General features: G+C 42.0%; 1 protein-coding gene across 9 annotated transcripts in view; it reads left to right on the top strand.

The window, feature by feature from the left end:
- Window positions 1-22292, top strand: part of SIN3A (SIN3 transcription regulator family member A) — an 86715-nt gene that overhangs the window by 35268 nt on the left and 29155 nt on the right. For all 9 annotated transcript variants that reach the window (XM_077938041.1, XM_028850317.2, XM_028850316.2 and 6 more), the window contains 9 exon segments: window positions 7848-7954; window positions 9117-9399; window positions 10419-10670; window positions 11877-12029; window positions 12175-12330; window positions 14774-14863; window positions 19656-19774; window positions 20999-21209; window positions 21766-21882. In XM_077938041.1, the coding sequence (XP_077794167.1) occupies window positions 7848-7954; window positions 9117-9399; window positions 10419-10670; window positions 11877-12029; window positions 12175-12330; window positions 14774-14863; window positions 19656-19774; window positions 20999-21209; window positions 21766-21882 (1488 nt within the window).

Raw genomic sequence — 22292 nt, 5'->3', positions numbered from 1 at the left:
AGGCTAGTCTCAAACTACTGGCCTCAAGTGATTCTCCCACCTTGGCCTTCGAAAGTGTTGGGAGTACAAGTGTGAGCCACTATGCCCAGCTCATGCCTGTAATGTTCTTATTACCTTTATCTTTTTATTCCTGTTTATGAATAGCTGAATTGACTCACATCATCAAGTCCATCCTTAGTAAACACATGCTCCTTTTTGGGGGGAATCTTGATAAAGTTTAGGGAAAACTATAACTGTGAATGAATTATCAGTGTTTTCATATTTTCCGCTGAGTATGTGTGGTAGGTTTTTAGTGCTTTGAAATTCATAGGGCATCCCTGGAGAAGTGAAGCTTGTGTTGCCAGCTAACCTTGTATCTCTGACCACTTGAATATTACTTTTCAAAATATGTGATTGTTGCAGCAAGTGTTCAGGTTTCAATTTTTCTGATTTTACATGTATATAAAATTAAGTTCAGGAAATAATAAATGATGGAACTCTGAAGAGATGTTAACTCTTCATTTGGTTATGGCAGCCTACTTATGTTGCTTGCAGGCAGGAATGAGAAATAAACCCTCTAAGGACACATCCATAAGCAGCAAATGGTTCTTTCTTCTGTTTTCCCTGGTACTTACTTTAGTTCTTCATGATCCCTGCCCTCATTGGTGTGGATTCTTGGGAACTTGTTTAATATTGGCCTAAGAATATTAAATGCTACATAAATGTTATAAAGTACAGCAAAGCTAAGTGATTTAGAGTAATTTTGTAAAATTTACTCTCTCTGTTGGCTTACATAATATTGACTAATGCATAGCCTTTTAAAGAGAGTGCAGATTTTTTAGGCCTGAAGCTTCACTCTGAATTCTGTCTTTGGGAAAATGTGTATAAGGAATATTGGTGTTTTCTTTAAAACATTTTCGGTCTCTTGTAGAGTGATGACTGTGTACCAAAATGTATTATTGCTGTGGGCTTAGCACTTTACTAAGTCCTGAGAATATTTTTTTTAAAACTTGGTTGCATGTGATTTAATTCTGTATTAACACTCTATGACAGTAGATATGCTTTAATGTTGCAAAATAGCTTATAAACTTGCTTATTAAACTAACAAAAACATATTTATTTCTATAGCCTTTTTCAATCAGCCCTATCAAAGCACAACACCAGTTTTTACCCATCTTCCTCACAGGACTCTTTGGTATAAGTATATGGATTATGTTTTGTTTGCTTTACGGAAACTGGCAAGGAAACAAGGAAGGGTTTTGGATTTGGGGTTATAGAGTGAGTCATGGATAGAGTTAGGATTTCTTGCTGTGTTCTTTTAGTCACAAGCTCTTGACTATATTCCTACATAAAATAACTTGTTGAATTTCCTTTCTAATGAGGAGAGGTAAAATGCTTCTTGTACCTCCATGTAATTTAACCCAGTATTCCCACATTGCCTGTCATTTTTGGATCGGTCTTAAAATGCATTACAAGCATTTGAATCAACTTCAATAAGTCATTTATATTCCACAATATTGTAGGCCGGGCATGGTGCCTTACACCTGTAATCCCAGCACTTTGGGAGGCCGAGGTGGGTGAATCACCTGAGGTCAGGAGTTCAAGACCAGCCTGACCAATGTGGTGAAACCACGCCTCTACTAAAAATACAAAATGAGCCAGGCATGGGATTACATGCGCATGCCTGTAATCCCAGCTACTCAGGAGGTTGAGGCAGGAGGATTGATTGAAGCCAGGAGGCAGAGGTTGCAGTGAGCCAAGATCATACCACTATACTCGAGTCTGGGCGACAAGAGCGAAACTCCATCTCAAAAAAAAAAAAAAAAAAAGAAAAACGTTCAGTGAGAATGCTTACACATTATTTCAAGCCTCAACGTTGTCTATTTTTTTTTTTGTCTTTGGTAGATTGGTGGTGACAAGAAGGGATTTGAGCGATTTGAGGCATGTTTGGTGTTATTTAGTTATTGAATGTCAGCAGCAGTGATATTTGGTACATGTTTAGCAGGTTCTCTTTATAGTTGCTTGTGTTTTTCTCTCCAACAAGATTGTGGACTTCAGGAGATTCAGGGCCTTAATAGTAAATCCCTGTTCAAGTGAGCTATGAAACTTTATCAGCAGAGTCTAAGGGTCTCCCCAAGTGCTTCCTTAAATCTGTAGCTTCTAAATAACTACATCCAATTTTTTTTTTAAGTTGTGCTTCCTAGAACTGTATACATGCATTTAAAGAAAGTTTATATAAGAGTTGGACTATGCTTTGGGTGATGAGATAATTTCCTCACTATTCTTACTTGTAGGTGTCTTATTTATTATGTGAGTGTCATGCAGGGTTTTTAAAGCATAGGGTTATTCTATAACTTCTATTTTACCTTTTTTTTCTTGAGACAGTCTTACTCTGTTGCCCAGGCTGTAGTGCAGTGGCGCCATCTCAACTCACTGTACCCTCCCCCGCCTGGGTTCAAGTGATTCTCATGTCTCAGTCTCCCAAATAGCTGGGATTACAGGCGTGCACCACCACACCTAATATTTGTTTTTTTTTTTTTTTACTAGAGACGGGTCTTGACATGTTAGCCAGGTTGCTCTCAAACTCCTGGCCTCAAGGCATCCACCCTCCTTGGCCTCCCAGAGTGCTAGGATTACAGGTGTGAGCCACCACACCCGGCCTAGAACTAGTTTTTAAACAGCGGTTTGTTGCGACTTTCAGTACCTTTCTGTTTTAGACATACACCTGTCACACATAATTGCTTTCTTTTGGGTTTCTGTACATTTTTCCTTCTCTGCAGTAGTTACCTTATACCATACCATATCTTACTGATAACTCTTCTTTTGTTGTGTATTGATACATCCTTTTCTTAAATATCTTCCAAAGTCTTGGTTCCTTTTGCAAACTTACTGCATTTTGTGTTCACTTAACTTGGTCATTAATGAAATATTTTAGTATGGAAAGTTCAGAATATGAATTAAAATAGTCCATTGAATTTCAACAGAAATTGTCATAATATTTGTATAGAAAAACTAACCATCAAACAAGTGGGTATTGACCAAGTATACAATCTGATTTCTAGCAACACTGAAACACTGATTAACCCATGGCCATAATGGAACTCTGAAGAACTCTTAAAGAGCCATTTGTCTTGGGGTCAGGCGTGGTGGCTCATGCCTGTAATCCTAGCACTTTAAGAGGCCAAGGCAGGTGGATCACGAGGTCAGGAGATTGAGATCATCCTGGCTACCACAGTGAAACCCATCTCTACTGAAAATACAAAAAAAGTTAGCCGGGCATGGTGGCAGGCGCCTGTAATCCCAGCTACTTGGGAGCCTGAGGCAGGAGAGTGGTATGAAGTTTGCAGTGAGCCGAGAAAGTGCCACTGCACTCCAGCCTGGGCAACAGAGCAAGACTCCGTCTCAAAAAGAAAAAAAAAAAAGCTATTTGTCTCAATCCATTAGTGCTGCTATAACAAAATACCTGAGACTAGATAATCTATTTCTAAATAATAGAATTTTATTTCTCACAGTTCTGGAGAAGTTCTGAGGGCTGGGAAATCTAAAATCAAGGTGTTGGCCGGGCACGGTGGCTCACCCCTATAATCCCAGCACTTTGGGAGGCTGAAGTGGGCAGATCATTTGAGGTCAGGAGTTCAAGACCAACCTGGCCAACATGGTAAAACCCTGTCTCTACTGAAAATACAAAAAAATAAGGCGGGCATGGTGGCAGATACCTGTAATCCCAGCTACTCCTGGAGGCTGAGGCACGAGAAGCGCTTGAACCCAGGAGGCGGAGGTTGCAGTGAGCTGAGATTATACCACTGCACTCCAGCCTGGGTGACAGAGTGAGACCATGTCTCAAAATAAATAAATAGGCCGGACGTGGTGGCTCACGCCTGTTGGAATCCCAGCACTTTGGGAGGCCAAGGTGGGCGGATCACGAGGTCAGGAGATTGAGACCAGCCTGGCCAACATGGTGAAACGCTGTCTCTACTAAAAATACGAAAATTAGCCAGGTGTGGTGGCAGGCGCCTGTAATTCCAGCTACTCAGGAGGCTGAGGCAGGACAATCGGTTGAACCCGGGAGGCAGAGGTTGCATTGAGCTGAGATCGCGCCTTTGCACTCCAACCTGGGTGACAAGAGCAAGACTTCATCTCAAAAAATAAAATAAATAATGAAATAAAATAATAAAATAAAATCAAGGTGCCGGTTTGGTGTCTGGTGAGGGCCTGAACTCTGTTTCCAAGATGGTGCCTGAAAGCTGTGTCCTAACACTGTGGAAGGGAGAAGGGCCAAAGGGACCAACACTGGTTCACTCCAGCCCTTTTATAAGGTCCCTAATCCCATTCATGAGGGCTCCACAATCACTTTCTGAAGGCCTCACTTCTTAATATCATCATATTGGTGATTAAGTTTCCATGTAAGAATTTTGTGGGATACATTCAGACCATAGCACCAATTACTGATTGATTTGAACGTAAGTGTTCCATTTTGCAACAAATCAAAAGACTATCTATGCCTAGCCAGGTGTGGTGGCTCACTCGTGTAATTCTAGCACATTGGGAGGCTGAGGTGGGTGGATCAGTTGAGGTCAGGAGTTCAAGACCAGCCTGGCCAACATGGTGAAATCCCATCTCTACTAAAAATACAAAAAAAATTAGTTGGATGTGGTGACATGAGCCTGGAATCCCAGCTACTCAGGAGGCTGAGACAGGAGAATCACTTGAACCTAGGAGGCAGAAGTTGCAGTGATCCGAGATTGCACCATTACACTCCAGCTTGGGAGACAAAGCGAGACTCCCATCTCAAAAAAAAAGAAAAAGACTGGCTTAAATCACATCAAATGTTTATTCCTGAAATTTCTTAAACCTGATATTTTGTATAATTTTAAATATTTAGGCTTCAATTAAACCACCAAAAAAACTTACTCATCTCAGAGTAAATAGGAAACACCTAGTGGGGATTTCTTTTGGGTGTCTCTGTCCTAAATCAGACTCATAGCTTAACCTTTCCAACCTGTTCTTCTTTGTGATAGGTCACTTTTTTTTCTCCCCAGGCCAAACTGTATCTGGCTTTAAAGATACTTTCCATAAACAGTCATGGTATTTCAGGCAGGACATGGACAATCCTTAACAATGAACTACCGAAAAAAACACGAAAAGCCACTATAAAACCCAGTGAATTCTTCATGTGATGCTCTGAACAGGGCAAGTTTAGAGTGAAGGTTGACATTTCACATTTAGCGTGTTGTTTAACAACTTTTCACAAGTCGACCCTGACTTTCAGGAAGTGAAATGAAAATGGCAGTACTTATCTGAAGATCCACAGTCTAAAAAAGGAACCACTGCTCTTTTGAGGGCTGCCATTTCAGTGGCATCACTGGAAAGTTTGACTGCCTGACACACACTGGTAACCAATTACTGGCGGTTAGGTCCCAACAGGTGTCTGGGTATAAGGGAGTTAAGTCTGTGAAGGTGGGAAGGGAGAACAGGATGTAAAAATGAATTTATTTTTCCATCGCACAAGGTGTTTGGGCCAAGGTGGCCCTGTGTGTCAAAAGTCAGGGAATCTAGGCTGGGTATGGTGGCTCATGCCTGTAATCCCAGGACTTTGGGAGGCCGAGACTGGCGGATCACTTGTGGTCAGGAGTTCGAGACCAGCCTGGCCAATGTGGTGAAATCCCGTCTGTACTAAAAATACAAAAATTAGCCAGGCATGGTGGAGGGCACCTGTAACCGCAGCTACTCAGGAGGCCGAGGCAAGAGAATCACTTGAACCTGGGAGGCAGAGGTTACAGTGATCCGAGATTGCACCACTGCACTCCAGCCTGGGCAACAATAGCAAAACTCCATCTCTACATAAATACATAAATAAAGTCAGGGAATTTCTTCTCCTATAAGCCAAGAGGAAGTCTCTCAAAACTAGAAGGGAAAGGTGTTTTCCCCACATCAGTCCAGCTTCAAAGACATTCTACTGACCTGTGATCCTTCCCTCCAAAACAACAATGAAGTGTTCTGTGTGCTAACAACACAGCTTTAGAAAAAGCAAAACAAAATTCTGCATTTTTTAAAATCTTGATTTAAACAATGGTATTTCGAAATTTACAAACTTCATAACTTTATAGTTCAAATTTTATGGTTACTAGAAGTACACAGTTACCAAAAATGCACACATTTCACTTGGCATCTCCAGTACCTTCAGCTTTCTGTGCCTGGTCTGTTTTGGCATCTCCATTTTCTGCAAGGTTAATCCCTTCCCTGACAGTGTCAGCATTTTCCTTTTTCCCTTTGGGTACCTCCTCGCTCTCCTTTGCAGGGAACTTTTTTTTTTTTTTTTTTTTTTTGAGACCGAATTTCGCTCTTGCCCAGGCTGATGTGCAATGGCATGATCTCGACTCACCACAACCTCCACCTCCTGGGTTCAAGTGATTCCCTTGCCTCAGCCTCCCAAGTAGTTGGCATTACAGATATGCACCACCATGCCTGGCTAATTTTTGTATTTTTAGTAGAGATGGGTTTCTCCATGTTGGTCAGGCTGGTCTTGAACTCCTGACCTCAGATGAGCCTCCCGCCTCTGCCTCCCAAAGTGCTGGGATTACAGGTGTGAGCCACCGCGCCCGGCCTGCAAGGGCCTTTTTAGTGTTGGGCTCTGGCTTTGGAGGAGCAGGTTTAACAGACAACGTTGCAGATCTTCTCTGGGTCGTTGTTCACCTTGGCTGTATCTCCTTTGGCATCCCCTTCAGGCTTTCTCTTGGGTGTGGTGGTGATGCGGAAGGATGTAAGTGCTGGGTGCAGGATGCAGTGGCATGTGAGCTTTGATCGGTCCGATAGTCACTCTGGCCTCTTCTTCCTCACAGTGCTCTGTGGTGGATCACTTTTGAATGCTGGCTCTCCCTTAGCTCCCCTATTCAGTCAGTTACCCAATCCTGTCACTTCTGCTACCCAACAAGCTGTTTTATCTATGCAGTTGTCTCTCTTGTTCTGGGCCAGTACTATAATTCAAGCCACTGTTTTCACATGAGTTGTTCAGTTATTCTTGTAGCATAACTGGTCTTCCTACCTCCTTTCAGTCTTTTCTGCTCTTGTGCCAATTTTTTCTCAACACTGCAGTCGAATTGCGTACACGAAAATGCAGATGATAAAAATCTAAATTGCTTTTTCACAAGATTTACAAGTCCTTTCAGAATCTAGATCCTGCTTTTTTTTCTGTCTCATCTTGTTACTTTTCCTTCCAGTGCTCCTCTTCACTACAGATCCTCCAGCCAAACTAAACTTTTCAGATTTCTAAATATCCCATATTGTATCCTGTCTAGGATTTTGCCCATGCTGCTGCCTTTGATTTTTTTCACTGGTCTTTACTTTTGCTAGCTTATACTCATCTTTAGGTCTCAGTTTATATATTACCTCCTAGGGAAGCCTCACTTTTTTTGGTGGGGAAGACGTGTCCTTCCCATGTCATCTCCAGGCATTGAGTGTTACTGGGTTACCCGCTGTGTTATGATTCCTGACTACATACAAACAAACGTCTGTAGACGAGGGGCTACAAATTATTTGTCATTGAATCCTTGGTACTCACATTGGGCCTGGCATGTTGCAGTTTAGTAGATACTTGTGAAATGAATTAATGAATAAATGACATATCATTGTAATTATTCTTTACTGATCATTCTGTTCAAAATTATCCAAGGCAAGGCTACAGATTTTATGAGTTGATTATTATTTTAAGCTTGAGTTTATTACTGACATCTATACTAACTTTTAAGTATATATTTAATATATTTTTATTTTATTTACTGTGTTAAGCATACTTAGGCATAAATAATTTTTTTTTTTGTAATTGTGAGTTTACTTTCTTTTTATAACCTTGATATTTATCCCTGCCTCAGGTGGAGGATGCGCTGTCTTATCTTGACCAGGTGAAGCTGCAATTTGGTAGTCAGCCTCAGGTCTACAATGATTTCCTTGACATCATGAAGGAATTTAAATCTCAGAGGTAAAAGATGTGTGATTGTACTCAAGCTTTGTATCTGGCATATTGATTTTGGAAAGGAGAAGATAGTTTATTTACTGGAAGATAAAGGACGCTCCTTTCTGCGGCTGAATTTTCAAAATCATGCCTTTATTTTATGCATTCCTTTATTGATGGAAATTATGGCCACTAGACTGTTTTATCCTTATTGGTAAATTTTTGTTAACTAAAGTTTTTCAGTGCTTTATCTCAATCAGGGAAGTAGCACTGGTAGTGATTTAGGCTACTTGGTTTCTGAATTGATTTAGATACCCTTATATTCTGGCATGGTTCACTGTTGTAAACTGTTGTACTCATGGTTCACTGTTGTAACTCATCTGAACAATGTAGATTTGTGCTGAAATGATATATACTGATATATCAAAGAGTGGATCTTGTTTGGGATATGTCGCTTTCTATGTATTGTCTGAGTATCTGCTTGGTAGGATTATTACCATGAACATATATTCTGTTCAGAATTTTGACCACTACAAAAATTAGCCGGGCATGGTAGTGGGTGCCTGTAATCCCAGCTACATGGGAGGCTGAGGCAGGAGAATTGCTTGAACCTGGGAGGCGGAGGCCGTAGTGTGCCAAGATTACACTACTGCATTCCAGTCTGGGCAACAGAATGAGACTCTGTTTCAAAAAAAAAAAAAAAAATTGTGGCCGAGTATCTTTGAGTCTCAGAGTTCTTTGTGTGTTAATTTTAAAATGCGTAGATTATCTGTTTTCCTGTTTAGAGAAAACCTAGTAGAAAGTGAAATTTTGGCTGAGTGAGGTGGCTCATGCCTGTAATCCCAGCACTTTGGGAGGCTGAGGTGGGCGGATCACCTGAGGTCATGAGTTCGAGACCAGCCTGGCCAACATGGTGAAGCCCCATCTCTACTAAAAATACAAAAATCAGCCGAGTGTGGTGGCGCATGCCTGTAATCTCAGCTACTTGGGAGGCTGAGGCAGGAGAACCACTTGAACTTGGGAGGCGGAGGTTGCAGTGAGCCAGGATCCCAAGATCGCACCACTACACTCCAGTCTGGGTGACAGAGTGAGACTCCATCTCAAAGGAAAAAAGAAACATGAAATTTTTTATGACCAGGGTATTTGTCAAGCTTACAGTTCATCACTTTTCTTTTTGTTTTTTTATTAGCATCGACACCCCAGGAGTGATTAGTCGTGTGTCCCAGCTATTCAAAGGCCACCCCGATCTGATAATGGGATTCAACACCTTCTTGCCCCCTGGCTACAAAATTGAGGTGCAGACCAATGACATGGTGAATGTGACAACTCCTGGCCAGGTTCATCAGATTCCCACCCATGGCATCCAGCCCCAGCCTCAACCACCACCCCAACATCCTTCCCAGCCTTCAACCCAGTCAGCCCCAGCTCCTGCCCAGCCAGCTCCTCAGCCCCCACCTGCCAAAGTCAGCAAGGTGAGCACTTGGAAAATATTGCATCAATGTGAATGCATCCCTAGAAAGTACCTTCCTTTGACATTTCCCCTTTATATAAGACTTAGATACTGAGACACAAGGTTACAAAGATTTCATCAGAGAAAAATGCAGTAGTCACTTCACTATAACATGGTTCACATTTACACACCACTTAGATATCTATTTAAATCAACACAGCAACAATTTTCAAGGTCTTTCTCTTTACAGTTTCTGCTTATAAAACCATGAACATCCCAACAGGTGGTGACTTTGTGTAGTAGTAGTTGATAGCACAAACAGAAACCATCCTCTTATGGTCAAATTGTGCTACTGCCCACATGGTTATTTTATGAAAGTTATTTCACTTACCAGATTATATCAAGCTAAGTAGAAGATCTAATGAACAGTGATGGTGATGATGATGAAGATGGGGTGTTCTTGGTCTAGAACCACACTGTCTGACACAGTAGCCACTAGCCACATAGCACTATTCAAATTTAAATTAAAATCAGTTTTTCATTTGCACTAGCTTTCAAGTGCTCAGTAACCACATGTGGCTAGTGGCTGTATATATAAGACAGTGCAAATAAAGGACATTTCCATCATCTCAGTTCTATAGGACAGAGTTGGCATAGAAGACTATGTGGAGCTGCTGCAACAATTGAGGTGTCTTTTTGTTGACATCAAAAGGCTGTGTAGAATGAGATTTTTTCTATGTGTACTTGTTGAGCTACTAAGCTAAAACATTGCATATGAAAAATTCTTCACTGTAATTGGAGATGGCTCCAGTTTTAAGATTTTATTTAGAAAATGTGAGACTGAGATATTTGTATCAGCATGTTTGAAACTCTCTACAACTCCCACTGTTGCCCAGTATGATTTGTGTAGGACTAAAATGGCCTGGCCTGAGTGAGTAAATAAAGGATATACGTTGACACTTTGTTTCTCTTCAGTTTGAACTTTCCTTCTATCAACTCATCTATGCATCTGAGGAGAATAAAGACTTTTTTTCTTTTTAGCCCTCTCAACTACAAGCACATACTCCTGCCAGTCAGCAGACTCCCCCACTTCCACCGTATGCATCCCCACGTTCTCCGCCGGTCCAGCCTCACACACCAGTGACAATCTCATTGGGAACGGCCCCATCCTTGCAGAACAATCAACCTGTGGAATTTAATCATGCCATCAACTATGTTAATAAGATCAAGAACAGATTCCAGGGCCAACCAGACATCTACAAAGCATTCCTGGAGATTTTGCACACATATCAGGTAAGAAGAGTATCCATTCAGCTTGTCTTAATCAGGCCATCTAGTCAAAGAACAACTTAAGTAACCATTATTGTGTCCATTAATTCATACTGGAAATTAGCCAGTTAGAAACTACCATGCGTGTTTATAAAGCCAGTGTTTTTGTTTGTTTGTTTTTTGAGAGGGAGTCTTGCACTGTCACCCAGGCTGGAGTGCAGTGGTGCGATCTCGGCTCACTGCAACCTCCGCCTCCAGGTTCAAGTGATTCTCCTGCCTTAGCCTGCCTAGTAACTGGGATTACAGGCACCTGCCACCATGCCTAGCTAATTTTTTGTATTGTTAGTAGAGATGGGATTTCACTATGTTGGCTAGGCTGGTCTCGAACTCCCGACCTTGTGATCCGCCTGCCTCGGCCTCCTAAAGTGCTGGGATTGCAGGTGTGAGCCACCACACCCATGCTATAAAGCCAGTTTTATTTGCCTGACTTGATTGCCCTGCAACATTCATTTAGGATTTTTTTTTAAGACAGAGTTTTGCTCTTTTTGCCTAGGCTGGAGTGCAGTGGTGCAATGTCGGCTCACTGCAGCCTCCACCTCCTGGGTTCAAGTGATTTGTTGTATTTTTAGTAGAGATGGGGTTTCAATATATTGGCCAGGCTGGTCTCAAACTCCTGACCTCAGGTGATCTGCCCGCCATGGCCTCCCAAAGTGCTGGGATTATAGGTGTGAGCCACTGCGCCTGGCCTCAGTCAGGATTTTTAGTCACTGTCCCATGAAATGAAACTCTGTTTTATCTGGGACAGTTAGATGGTGACTTATTTAGTCTAGTTAATCTACAGTAGGAGGAGGAGAAATTTCTAAGGTTTTATCAGTTGGTAGTGGTCCCCTGGGCATTAATATTTATTGCCCTAGGCCGGGCATGGTGTCTCACACCTGTAATCCCAGCACTTTGGGAGGCCGAGATGAGTGCACTCCAGCCTGAGCAGCAAGAGTGAAACTCCATCTCAAAAAAATTTACTACCCTAGTTTTGAAAGGAATTGTCATCCACCATCTTGCACTTTTTTCTCAACTTGAAATTTTCGTTTGTGGTCAGAACGGGTGCTGAGAACATAGACTTTCTTCTTACATGCAGCCTGAATAGATAACAGTGATTCCAGAAAGTGTGCAAAGATGAGCGACTCAAAACAGTAGCCCTTTAATGTGATCTCTTCATTTGCAATTCCTCAGAAAGAGCAGAGAAATGCCAAGGAAGCTGGAGGAAACTACACTCCAGCGTTGACAGAGCAGGAGGTGTATGCCCAGGTTGCTCGTCTCTTTAAAAACCAGGAGGATTTGTTGTCAGAGTTTGGACAATTCCTACCAGATGCCAACAGCTCCGTGGTATGTTTTTTTTTTTGTAAGAATTACACTATTTATTATTATTATCTTAGAGAAGTTGGAAAACTGTGCTCAGAAGGGGACTTTTCCTAGATGATATTTGTTTACTTTGATAAGAGCATTAATCTCTTTCATGTGTCTTAATCAGCTTTTAAGCAAAACAACTGCTGAGAAGGTTGATTCTGTGAGAAATGATCATGGAGGCACTGTCAAGAAGCCCCAACTGAACAACAAGCCGCAGAGGCCCAGCCAGAATGGCTGCCAGATCCGCAGACACCCTACAGGAACCACGCCTCCAGTTAAGGTGAGAATGGGCAGCAGCTGCTCATTTTGACACTCACAAGCAATTCTAAGGGAGAGGTACGCTAGGGGTGGTCACGTGTTCTTAAGTGCGTTAACAGTTGGGTCCTTGATATTTGGAGCAAGTTAGTATGTGTCACAGAAACTCAGTGCAAAGTTTATCTGGCTTTACAAAAGAGTATTAGAATAACATTGATTGCTTGGATTACTGTACTTTTTTGAATTCTTTATTATCTTCTTTGCAATGAGCTGCCATTTCTTTAATGTTTTGGTTGCTACTAAGAATTTCCAATACTTAAAATTTTTTTTACTTCTTTTTTTTTTGAGACAGTCTCGCTCTGTCACCCAGACTGGAGTGCAGTGGCATGATCTCGGCTCACTGCAACCTCTGCCTCCTGGGTTCAAGCCGTTCTCCTGCCTCAGCCTCCTGAGTAACTGGGACTACAGGCGTGTGCCACCACACCCAGCTAATTTTTGCATTTTTAGTAGAGATGAAGTTTCGCCATGTTGGCCAGGCTGGTCTTGAACTCCTGAGGTCAGGAGTTCCACCCGCCTTGGCCTCCCAAAGTGCTGGAATTACAGGCATGAGCCACCGTGCCTGGCCCCTTCTTATTTGATGCTTTAAATCTGCCTTGTGTTAAGAAAGAACATTCTTGAGTTTGAGAATTATTTCAGAAATAAATGATCTCTGAGGTCCTCTTGTGAGTAGAGTGCGTGTGCTTTTTGAGGTCTCTTTGGTCTAGAACCCTGTCCTGCTCAGAGTTCTTTGTTGGGTTACCAGATCTTATCTGTATCATCTAATCTCCAAGGCAGGACCTTTGGGCTGTAGCATAGGGAAGTCTTAAACTCCTATTAGTAATCCATTACATGATGTTTTTTATTACATTTAACACTGACGGTCCGTCTGCAGAAAGCACAGCTTGCTCCCTTCTTTGATGTAACACAGCTATGATAGGGAGAGGGCTAGTTATATGTATTGAATGTTGAATTCTTCAGTGAATTTCAAAGCAATATGTAATATGGAAGAGATAGATGTGTCTGCAGAATTAAATAATGACAAAAGTTTCTAATAGTAAGAGGTGTTTCTATCCTCTAATAGTAAGAGGTGACTGATAAATAGTAAGTGACTGACTACAAGGTCTCACATACTAGGTGTTACTGACACTTTTGAAGTATCCTTTTTCATTAGTGTTTGTCATGGTTTCTTTTGAAATCAAGTTGAACATAATAATGGTTTCTATTTCTTCACTTCAGTAAAGAGAATTAGTTACATGGGTAGCAAGAATCAGCTCAGTAGATACACTCCATGCTTGGATTTACGTCCTCCCACTCTTGATTACCTACAGGTGGAAAGAATATAGTGGGGGCTTACAATTCTCCACCTACTTTCTGCATAGGCAGTGTAAGCAGAGGCTGCGGCTCTTAAGAAAGTATACTCTGAGATAGCCAAGGTAAATGTGCTACTTCTCACCAAGTTTGTGCATTTCTTCGTAGAGAGTAAGTGGTGGATTTCAAAAGTAACTTCTTGCTTGACAGGATTATATCATGGCCTGTTGGTTCCCTTTAAAAGAACAATATTAAATTAGTCTGAGGGGATATTTCTGGCAAGATATTTATTTCTTCTATTAGAAAAATTATGCTTTTTTTTTTTTGAGATGGAGCCTCCCGGGTTCAAGCGATTCTCCTGTCTCAGCCTCCTGAGTAGTCTCAGCCACAGGCGCACACCACCACGCCCAGCTGATTTTTTTGTATTTTTAGTAGAAACGGGGTTTCACCATGTTGGCCAGGATGGTCTCAATCTCTTGACCTCATGATCTGCCCACCTTGACCTCCCAAAGCGCTGGGATTACAGGCGTGAGCCCCCATGCCCAGCAAATTATGCTTTTTAAGTAAATTTTTAATTGAAATATTATTCAGGGTTAAAGATTGATTTCTGTCAATTTCAGGCCACGTGCACCAGCTCTTTTTACAAACAGCCTCTTCTCCCTCAACTGGTAGGAGAACAAAACAGTGGCATTAGAGTCTAAATGAAGTTACTTTGGGCCCCTAGAAAAAGTAAGGCTGATCTAAAAGTTTGTCACAGTAATGTCATGATGATTTTTGGAGAAAACATTTCGGGGTAGAATGATCTTTGAACCTCTGTTGGAGAAAGAAACTTAACAGGCAAACTGAAATAGAAAATATGAGTACAAATCTTAGAGGGTATGGAGTGAGTGGGTTAGAGTTCTCCCATTTGTTTCAAATTATTAATCAGCAGTGGTTTCAGTGTTGAAACCATTTATGAGTAGAAATCTTAGAGGGTATGGAGTGAGTTGGTTAGAGTTCTCTCATTTGTTTCAAATTATTAATCAGCAGTGGTTTCAGTGTTGAAACCATTGAACAGACAAAAATAAAATTCAGAGAAAACCACTCTTTGAATCTCACATGTTTGTATCTTTCTTTTGCAGAAGAAACCCAAACTGCTCAATCTAAAGGATTCTTCTATGGCAGATGCCAGCAAACATGGTGGTGGAACAGAATCGTTATTTTTCGATAAGGTGAGTAATGGATGAGTTAGATTTGATAGTGCCTGTTAATGCCAAAAGAAAATCATCTTATCCCCCCAAAGGTTTTGTTTTAAAGGTGTCAAACTAATTAGGGCTTTCTGTTTTTTAACATAGTTTCCCAGTTGTGAGTCCTTTGAGTCTGCTAGTACTATTAGCATAGCTAGAAAAATGGTAGCATTGTTTGCTTTGGTTTTATGAAGCAGTTTGGGGCAGAAGACAGATTTTTAGAAAATGTATTATGTTTCTCTTGAAAGATGTTTGGGGCTCACTGTTGTAGATATCCGGGTCTGTGTGGCAAGTAGTACCAGTGCCTGTACCAATTTTTGAGGATTTAAGATGACTTGTAATCTTATTGCTGTAATAGTTATTTGTAGTATGCATATATATAGCATTCAGGGGAATTGTGATTTACTTGCATGTGTTCAAAGCTACCCAGGTGATTCTAATGAGCAACCAGAGTTGAAATTATTGGCATAAATGATGTGTGGTGCCTTAGTTTGGCCACATAAACTTAAGTGTGATTTGTTCCTTGGAGTCAACTTGATGGACTTCAAGGAACTGTTGGACTTCAAGGAACTGTTGGACTTCTCACTGGTAGAAATCAACCTGGATTGATCTGTGGTGATTGACTGTATTTTGTGCCTCTTGGGTTTTGCAGAAGGGCAGATGATTTAACATCTCCTTGATTGGTATCTCCTGATCTCTTTCTGTCTGCCGTGCCTGTGTGAGCTTTTTGCAGGAGAATCCTGCAAGAGTGTTGAGTTCTTAGCTCTGATGTGAACCATTACCAAACTCTGCTTGGGCGGTTGGTGCTTTTAGACAAGTGTAGAAGTCTAGATCACAACCAATGAATGTCAAGAAAAGGGTGGGGAAGGGGAGCTGTTGTAAATTAAGAATTAAGAAATATATAAGCCAAATGTGACATGCAGACTTTGGATTCTGCATTTAAACGTCAGTTTATTTTTATTTTTATTTTTGAGACAGAGCTTGCTCTGTTGCCCAGCTTGGAGTGCAATGGTGCGATCTTGGCTTACCGCCTCCCCGGCTCAAGCGATTCTCCAGCGTCAGCCTCACAAACAGCTGGGACTACAGGCGCCTGCCACTGTGCCCAGCTGATTTTTGTGTTTTTAGTAGAGACAGGGTTTCACCACGTTGGCCAGACTAGTCTTGAACTCCTGACCTCAAGTGATCCACCTACCTCAGCCTCCCAAAGTGCTGGGATTACAGGTGTGAGCCACCACACCTGGCCAATAGCCAATTTTTAAGATATTAATTAGACAATTGAACTTAGTACAGACTCAATATTAGATGCTATTAAGGAATCTTTTTTACATTTTTGGTTTTTTTTTTATAGACGGAGTCTCGCTGTTATTGCCCAGGCTGGAGTAAAGTGGTGTGATCTTAGCTCACTGCAACCTTCACCTCATGGGTTCAAGCGATTCTCCTGCTTCAGCCTCCCAAGTAGCTAGCATTACAGGCGCCTGCCACAACGCCTGGCTAATGTTTATATTTTTGGTAGAGATGGGGTTTCACTGTGTTGGCCAGGGTGGTCTTGAACTCCTGACCTCAGGTGATCCGCCCACCTTCACCTCCCAAAGTGCTGGGATTACAGGTGTGAGCCACTACACCTGGCCTTTTTTATTTAAGAGATGGTCTCGCTCTGTCACCCAGGCTGGAACTCAGTGGTGCTTTCATAGCTTACTACAGCCTGGAACTCCTGGGCTCAAGTGATCCTTCTTACCCTCCTGAGTAGCTGGGACTTACAGGTACACACCACCACACTCAGCTAATGTTTAAAATTTTTTTGGAGAGGGGGGGTCTCACTGTTTTGCCCTGGCTGGTCTCAGACTCCTGGGCTCAGGCAGTCCTCCTCCTTTAGCCTCAGCATTGGCCTCCCAAAGTGTTGAGATTACAGGCGTGAGCCACCATGCCTTGCCTTAAGGAATCTTCTGAAAATAAGTTAATTTCTAAGAGTAATGGTTTTTTTTGAGACAGTCTCACTCCATTGCTGAGGCTGGAGTACAATGGCGCCATCTTGACTCACCACAACCTCCACCCCCCGGGTTCATGCAATCCTCCTTCCTCAGCCTTCCGAGTAGCTGGGATTATAGGTGCCCACCACCACACCCAGCTAATTTTTGTATGTTTAGTAGAGACAGGGTTTCACTCTGTTGGCCAGGCTGTCTGGAACTCCTGACCTTAGGTGATCTGCCTGCCTTGGCTTCCCAAAGTGTTAGTTTTACAGGTGTGAGTCACTGCGCCCTGTCCTTTAATAGCATTTTCTTAGTACTTTTTCTTAAACATATATACTATATCTAGATGAAATGTCTGGAATTTGGTTTAAAATGCAGTGGTAGGAGAAATGAGTATAGATGAAACAAAATATACTATAGATCATTGAGGTTAGGGTTGAGTACATAGGTTTGTTATATTTCTGTCTACTTTTGTGTATGTTTAAAAGCTAATAAAAAGTAAAGGTAAATAGGGTATACAGTATAACAGGTACAGTGCTCTTTTATCTTTAGCTTTAAAAGTCTAGATTCCATATAGTGTCTACTGATGAATAGTTAACGAAAAGCATACGGAAGTCTGGAGCAGGGGTTGCTGGTAAGCCACTTGGTTTGGTGGCAGTCTGTGGTCTTCACCAAAGGACCACAGTGCTAAATATTTACTTTGGAACTGAAGCCCCAGATTGGTAATCTGGCTAGGCTAGTTTTGCTTTGTCTATGCCATTGATCATTTTTGGGTTTTTGGTATTAAGATGCTCAATACTGTAAATAGAGGAAGAAAAAAGACCAGATCAGAGGACAGAAGTATCTTAAGAGAGCATTATTCCAGATTACCAGAGTTTAAAACAATCTTGGCAAAGATTCTTGCTATAAACATGTGTTAAGAGAGGCAACAGGCTGGGCACAGTGGCTCACGCCTGTAATCCCAGCATTTCGGGAGGCCGAGGTGGGTGGATCACCTGAGGTCAGGAGTTTAAGGCCAACATGGTGAAACTGCCTCTCTACTAAAAATACAAAAAAAAAAATTAGCTGGGCATTGTGGCAGACGCCTATAATCCCAGCTACTCGGGAGGCTGAGGCAGGAGAATTGCTTGAACCTGGGAGGCGGAGGTTGCAGTGAGCTGAGATCACACCATTGCACACCAGCCCGGGCAACAATAGTGAAACTCCGTCTGAAAAAAAAAAAAAAGAGGCAACAAAAGCCGGGGTAATTCTGATATGGTCTGGAGAATCAAGCATATGAGAAGGTATACTCCGAGATCTCATTTTTTAAATTGTTACTACGGTAATTTTTTTTTTCTTTTTTTTTTTTAAGACGGAGTTTCACTCTTATTGCCTGGGCTGGAGTACAGTGGCGCGATCTCGGCTCACTGCAACCTCTGCCTCCTGGGTTCAAGCGATTCTCCTGCCTCGGCCTCCCGAGTTGCTGGGACTATAGGCGCCCGCCACCACGCCGAGCTAATTTTTTTTTTTTTTTTTTTAGTAGAATGGCGTTTCATTATGTTGGCCAGGCTGGTCTCAAACTCCTGACCTCAGGTGATCCACCCTCCTCAGCCTCCCAAAGTGCTGGGATTATAGGCGTGAGCCACCGTGCCCAGCTGGAAAATTTTGAACATGCGTAAAGAGAATAGTAAAATGATTCCTCACGTACCTACCATCCAGCTTTTGCAGTTCCCAATCCTAGCCGGTGTGTTTGTTTCATATATATTCCCACCCATCCCAGTTTATTTGGAGACAAATTGCAGATATATTATTTCATCCATACATATTTTAGTAAGTTTCTTTTAAAAATGACTCCTTTTTGTGGCCAGGTACGATGGCTCATGCCTATAATCCCAGCACTTTGGGAGGTGAAGACGGGTGGATCACTTACGGTCAGGAGTTTGAGACTACCCTGGCCAATATGGTGAAACCTCGTCTCTACTAAAAATACAGAAATTAGCTGGGTGTAGCAGCACATGCCTGTAATCAATCCCAGCTACTTAGGAGGCTGAGGCAGGAGAATTGGTTGAACCCAGGAGGCAGAGGTTGCAATGAGCTGAGATCGCACCACTGCACTTCAGCCTGAGCAACAGAGCTGGACTGCGTTTAAAAAACAAAACAAAACCAAAAAAAACCTCCTTTTTGCAAACATAATCATCGTCACATCTAAAAAAACTAACATTGATTACTTAGCATCATAAAATATCAGTTCAAATTTCCCATTTTTATTTTATTTTTTTACTTATGAGACAGCGTCTTGCTCTGTCACCCACGCTGGAGTACAGTGGCATTATCCCAGCTCACTGCAACCTCTGCCTCCCGGGTTCAAGTGATTCTCATGTTTCACTCAGCCACCCGAGTACCTGGAATTAGAGGCATGTGCCATCATGCCTGGCTAATTTTTGTATTTTTAGTAGAGACAGGGTTTCAGCATGTTGTCCAGTCTATTCTCGAAGTCCTGGCCTCCAGTGATCCACCCACCTTGGCCTCCCAAAGTGCTGGGATTATAGGCATGAGCCACCACGCGCAGCCACAGATTTCCCCAATTTTTAAAAACTAATGACAGGACAGCCTGGGCCATATATGACCTCATCTCTACAAAAAATTTAGAAATTAGCCAGGCATGGTGGCTCACACCTGTAGTCCCAGTTCTTTGGGAGGTTGAGGGTGGGAGGCTGCAGTGAGCTGAGATTACACCACTGCACTCCATCCTAGGTGACAGAGCAAGGCCCTTTTCAATTCCCCACTTTAAGAAAAACAAAAACTGTTTTTCTTCCTGTTGTCTCCATAAGGTCCGAAAGGCTCTTCGGAGTGCAGAAGCCTATGAAAATTTCCTACGCTGTCTTGTTATTTTTAACCAGGAGGTGATCTCTCGTGCTGAGCTTGTGCAACTAGTTTCTCCTTTCCTGGGGTAAGTGAAGTGAGGGGCTCAGCCCTGATTCATGATATGGAGGCCAGGTAATATTTGATTTGTGAGAGTATGTGATAGGCAAAGTTAATTTACTTGAGATAGGTCAGTTGACTCAAATGTTAGTGCCAAAAGAGTCCTAAGAAGTCTTCTAGTCCAATTCTAGAGATGAGAAAATAGTGAGGGCATTAAGTATTTATTGACTAATGGCCAAGACTAGTGGTTTCCTGATCTTTTGACCAGTGCTGGATGTTTATCAAGAAAAATCTCTCCCAGAGTTCTGGAATTTTTAAAAAAATTATTATCGTCATTATTATTATTATTATTTCTTTTTTTTTTCTTTGAGACGAAGTCTCACTCTTGCTCCCCAGGCTAGAGTGTGATGGCGCAATCTTGGCTCACTGCAACCTCTGCCTCCTGGGTTCAAGTGATTCTCCTACTTCGACCTACTGTCACCACACACCCGGCTAATTTTTGTACTTTTTTTAGTAGAGATGGGGGTTTTACCATGTTGGCCAGGCTAGTCTAGAACTCCTGACCTCAGGTAATCCACCTGCCTCGGCCTCCCAAAGTGCTGGGATTACAGGCGTGAGCCACCACGCCGAGCCTGGAATCTTTACTATATTTGACAGCCTAAGAATTATGTGAACATTAAAGCAATATTCTTTTTCTTTTTTTTTTTTTTGAGATGGAGTCTCGCTCTGTCACCCAGGTTGGAGAGCAGTGGCGCAGTCTCGGCTCACTGCAAGCTCCGCCTCTCAGGTTCACACCATTCTCCTACCTCCGCCTCCCGAGTAGCTGGGACTACAGGCGACCGCCACCACACCTGGCTAATTTTTTGTATTTTTATTAGAGACGGGGTTTCACCATGTTAGCCAGGATGATCTTGATCTCCTGACCTCGTGATCCGCCCGCCTCGGCCTCCCAAAGTGCTGGGATTATAGACGTGAGCCACTGCACCCGGCCTAAAGCAATATTCTTGATCAAAAGAATGGTTTGTTATTTTGCCTGGTTTCGGTACAACTCTTTTATCACCACTTTAACTGATCTGAGAGTATTTTATTAGAAAAAGGGGAAACCAAATGCTCAGAAGCAATTCGTCTTAGGCAGGAAATAATTTGTCCCTGGTAGCAGATTTCTGATCCAAAACCAGGTGGTAGTAGTCATACCTCAGGATAACTGCATCATGCCCCTAATTGCTTGTCACTTTTTGGTTTGATTCTTCAGGAAATTCCCTGAGTTGTTTAATTGGTTTAAAAACTTTCTGGGCTATAAGGAGTCTGTACATCTGGAAACTTATCCAAAGGAACGAGCCACAGAGGGCATTGCTATGGAGATAGATTATGCTTCTTGTAAACGATTGGGCTCCAGCTATCGAGCCTTACCAAAGAGTTACCAGCAGCCCAAGTGTACAGGAAGGACTCCTCTCTGTAAAGAGGTAAGGCCTTCCTTCCCTAACAAGGATCAGCCCTGGGTCCTCAGCTTTTTCCAGAAGGGAGTGGTGGTACCAAGGATTGAGAATTTATATGAATGATGAAATTAAGAATGCTTTTAGTCCTTTTTTTTAAAAAAATGTTTTCTACTTTTTTGTTTGTTTTTGAGACAGGATTTTGTTTTGTCACCCAGGCTGGAGTGCTCAAAGCGCCTCAACCTACTGGGCTCAAATGATCCTCCCAAGTACCTGGGACTTACACATGCCTTCACACCCAGCTAAAAATGTAAAAATAGAAGTTTTTAGTTTTGTAAAGATGGGGTCACTCCTGCGCTCAAGTGATCTTCCGCTTCATCCTCCCAAAGCACTGGAATTATATTTCCACTTATATTCAGAACGCTTTTCTTACTAATACCTTTTTGTAAACTTGCTAAAGGTGAAATTTGTGAAGTAATGTTAGTTGCCTATTTCTCCGCTAGAGTTTTGTCTTTTTATTGAGAATGCTTAATCACCAGAAAGCTGTTTTAGGCTTTTGTTTCAGTCTCTCTTCTTCTACCCAAAGGTTTTAAATGATACCTGGGTTTCCTTCCCTTCGTGGTCTGAGGACTCCACCTTTGTGAGTTCCAAGAAGACTCAATATGAAGAACATATTTATCGTTGTGAAGATGAGCGCTTTGAGGTACAAGCTTCTTTGGCATTTGAAGTTGGGGGATATGGGAGATGCTCAGTGAAAGACTATCTTAATACCTATCTCTGAGGGGTATTAAGATGGAAGAGCCAGAGGCTCACATTCTTCTGTGGTAAATGCTTGTTGTGGTACTTTCCATGCTTTGTGCATTGGTCAAATATATTAGTACATGTTTTATGGCAAATGTGACTTATCTAGGCCACTTTAGCTAGCCCTTTTAACTGAAATGGTCCATTGATGACTGAATAATAGTTCTTTTGATTTTGCATGGCATTTTAAGATTATTGTGTTTTACATGGTGAAGAAAATCAGCATCCTAAGGTTTATAGTACTTTCTTGAAACTGTTTTTAAATTATTTAAGATCTGTATGTATCATTACCCTTAGCAAGTATCTTGCCAT

The sequence above is a fragment of the Macaca mulatta genome, chromosome 7 (assembly GCF_049350105.2).
Source record: "Macaca mulatta isolate MMU2019108-1 chromosome 7, T2T-MMU8v2.0, whole genome shotgun sequence".
Lineage (NCBI taxonomy): Eukaryota > Metazoa > Chordata > Mammalia > Primates > Cercopithecidae > Macaca > Macaca mulatta.
This window is presented reverse-complemented; position numbering and strand designations above follow the sequence as displayed.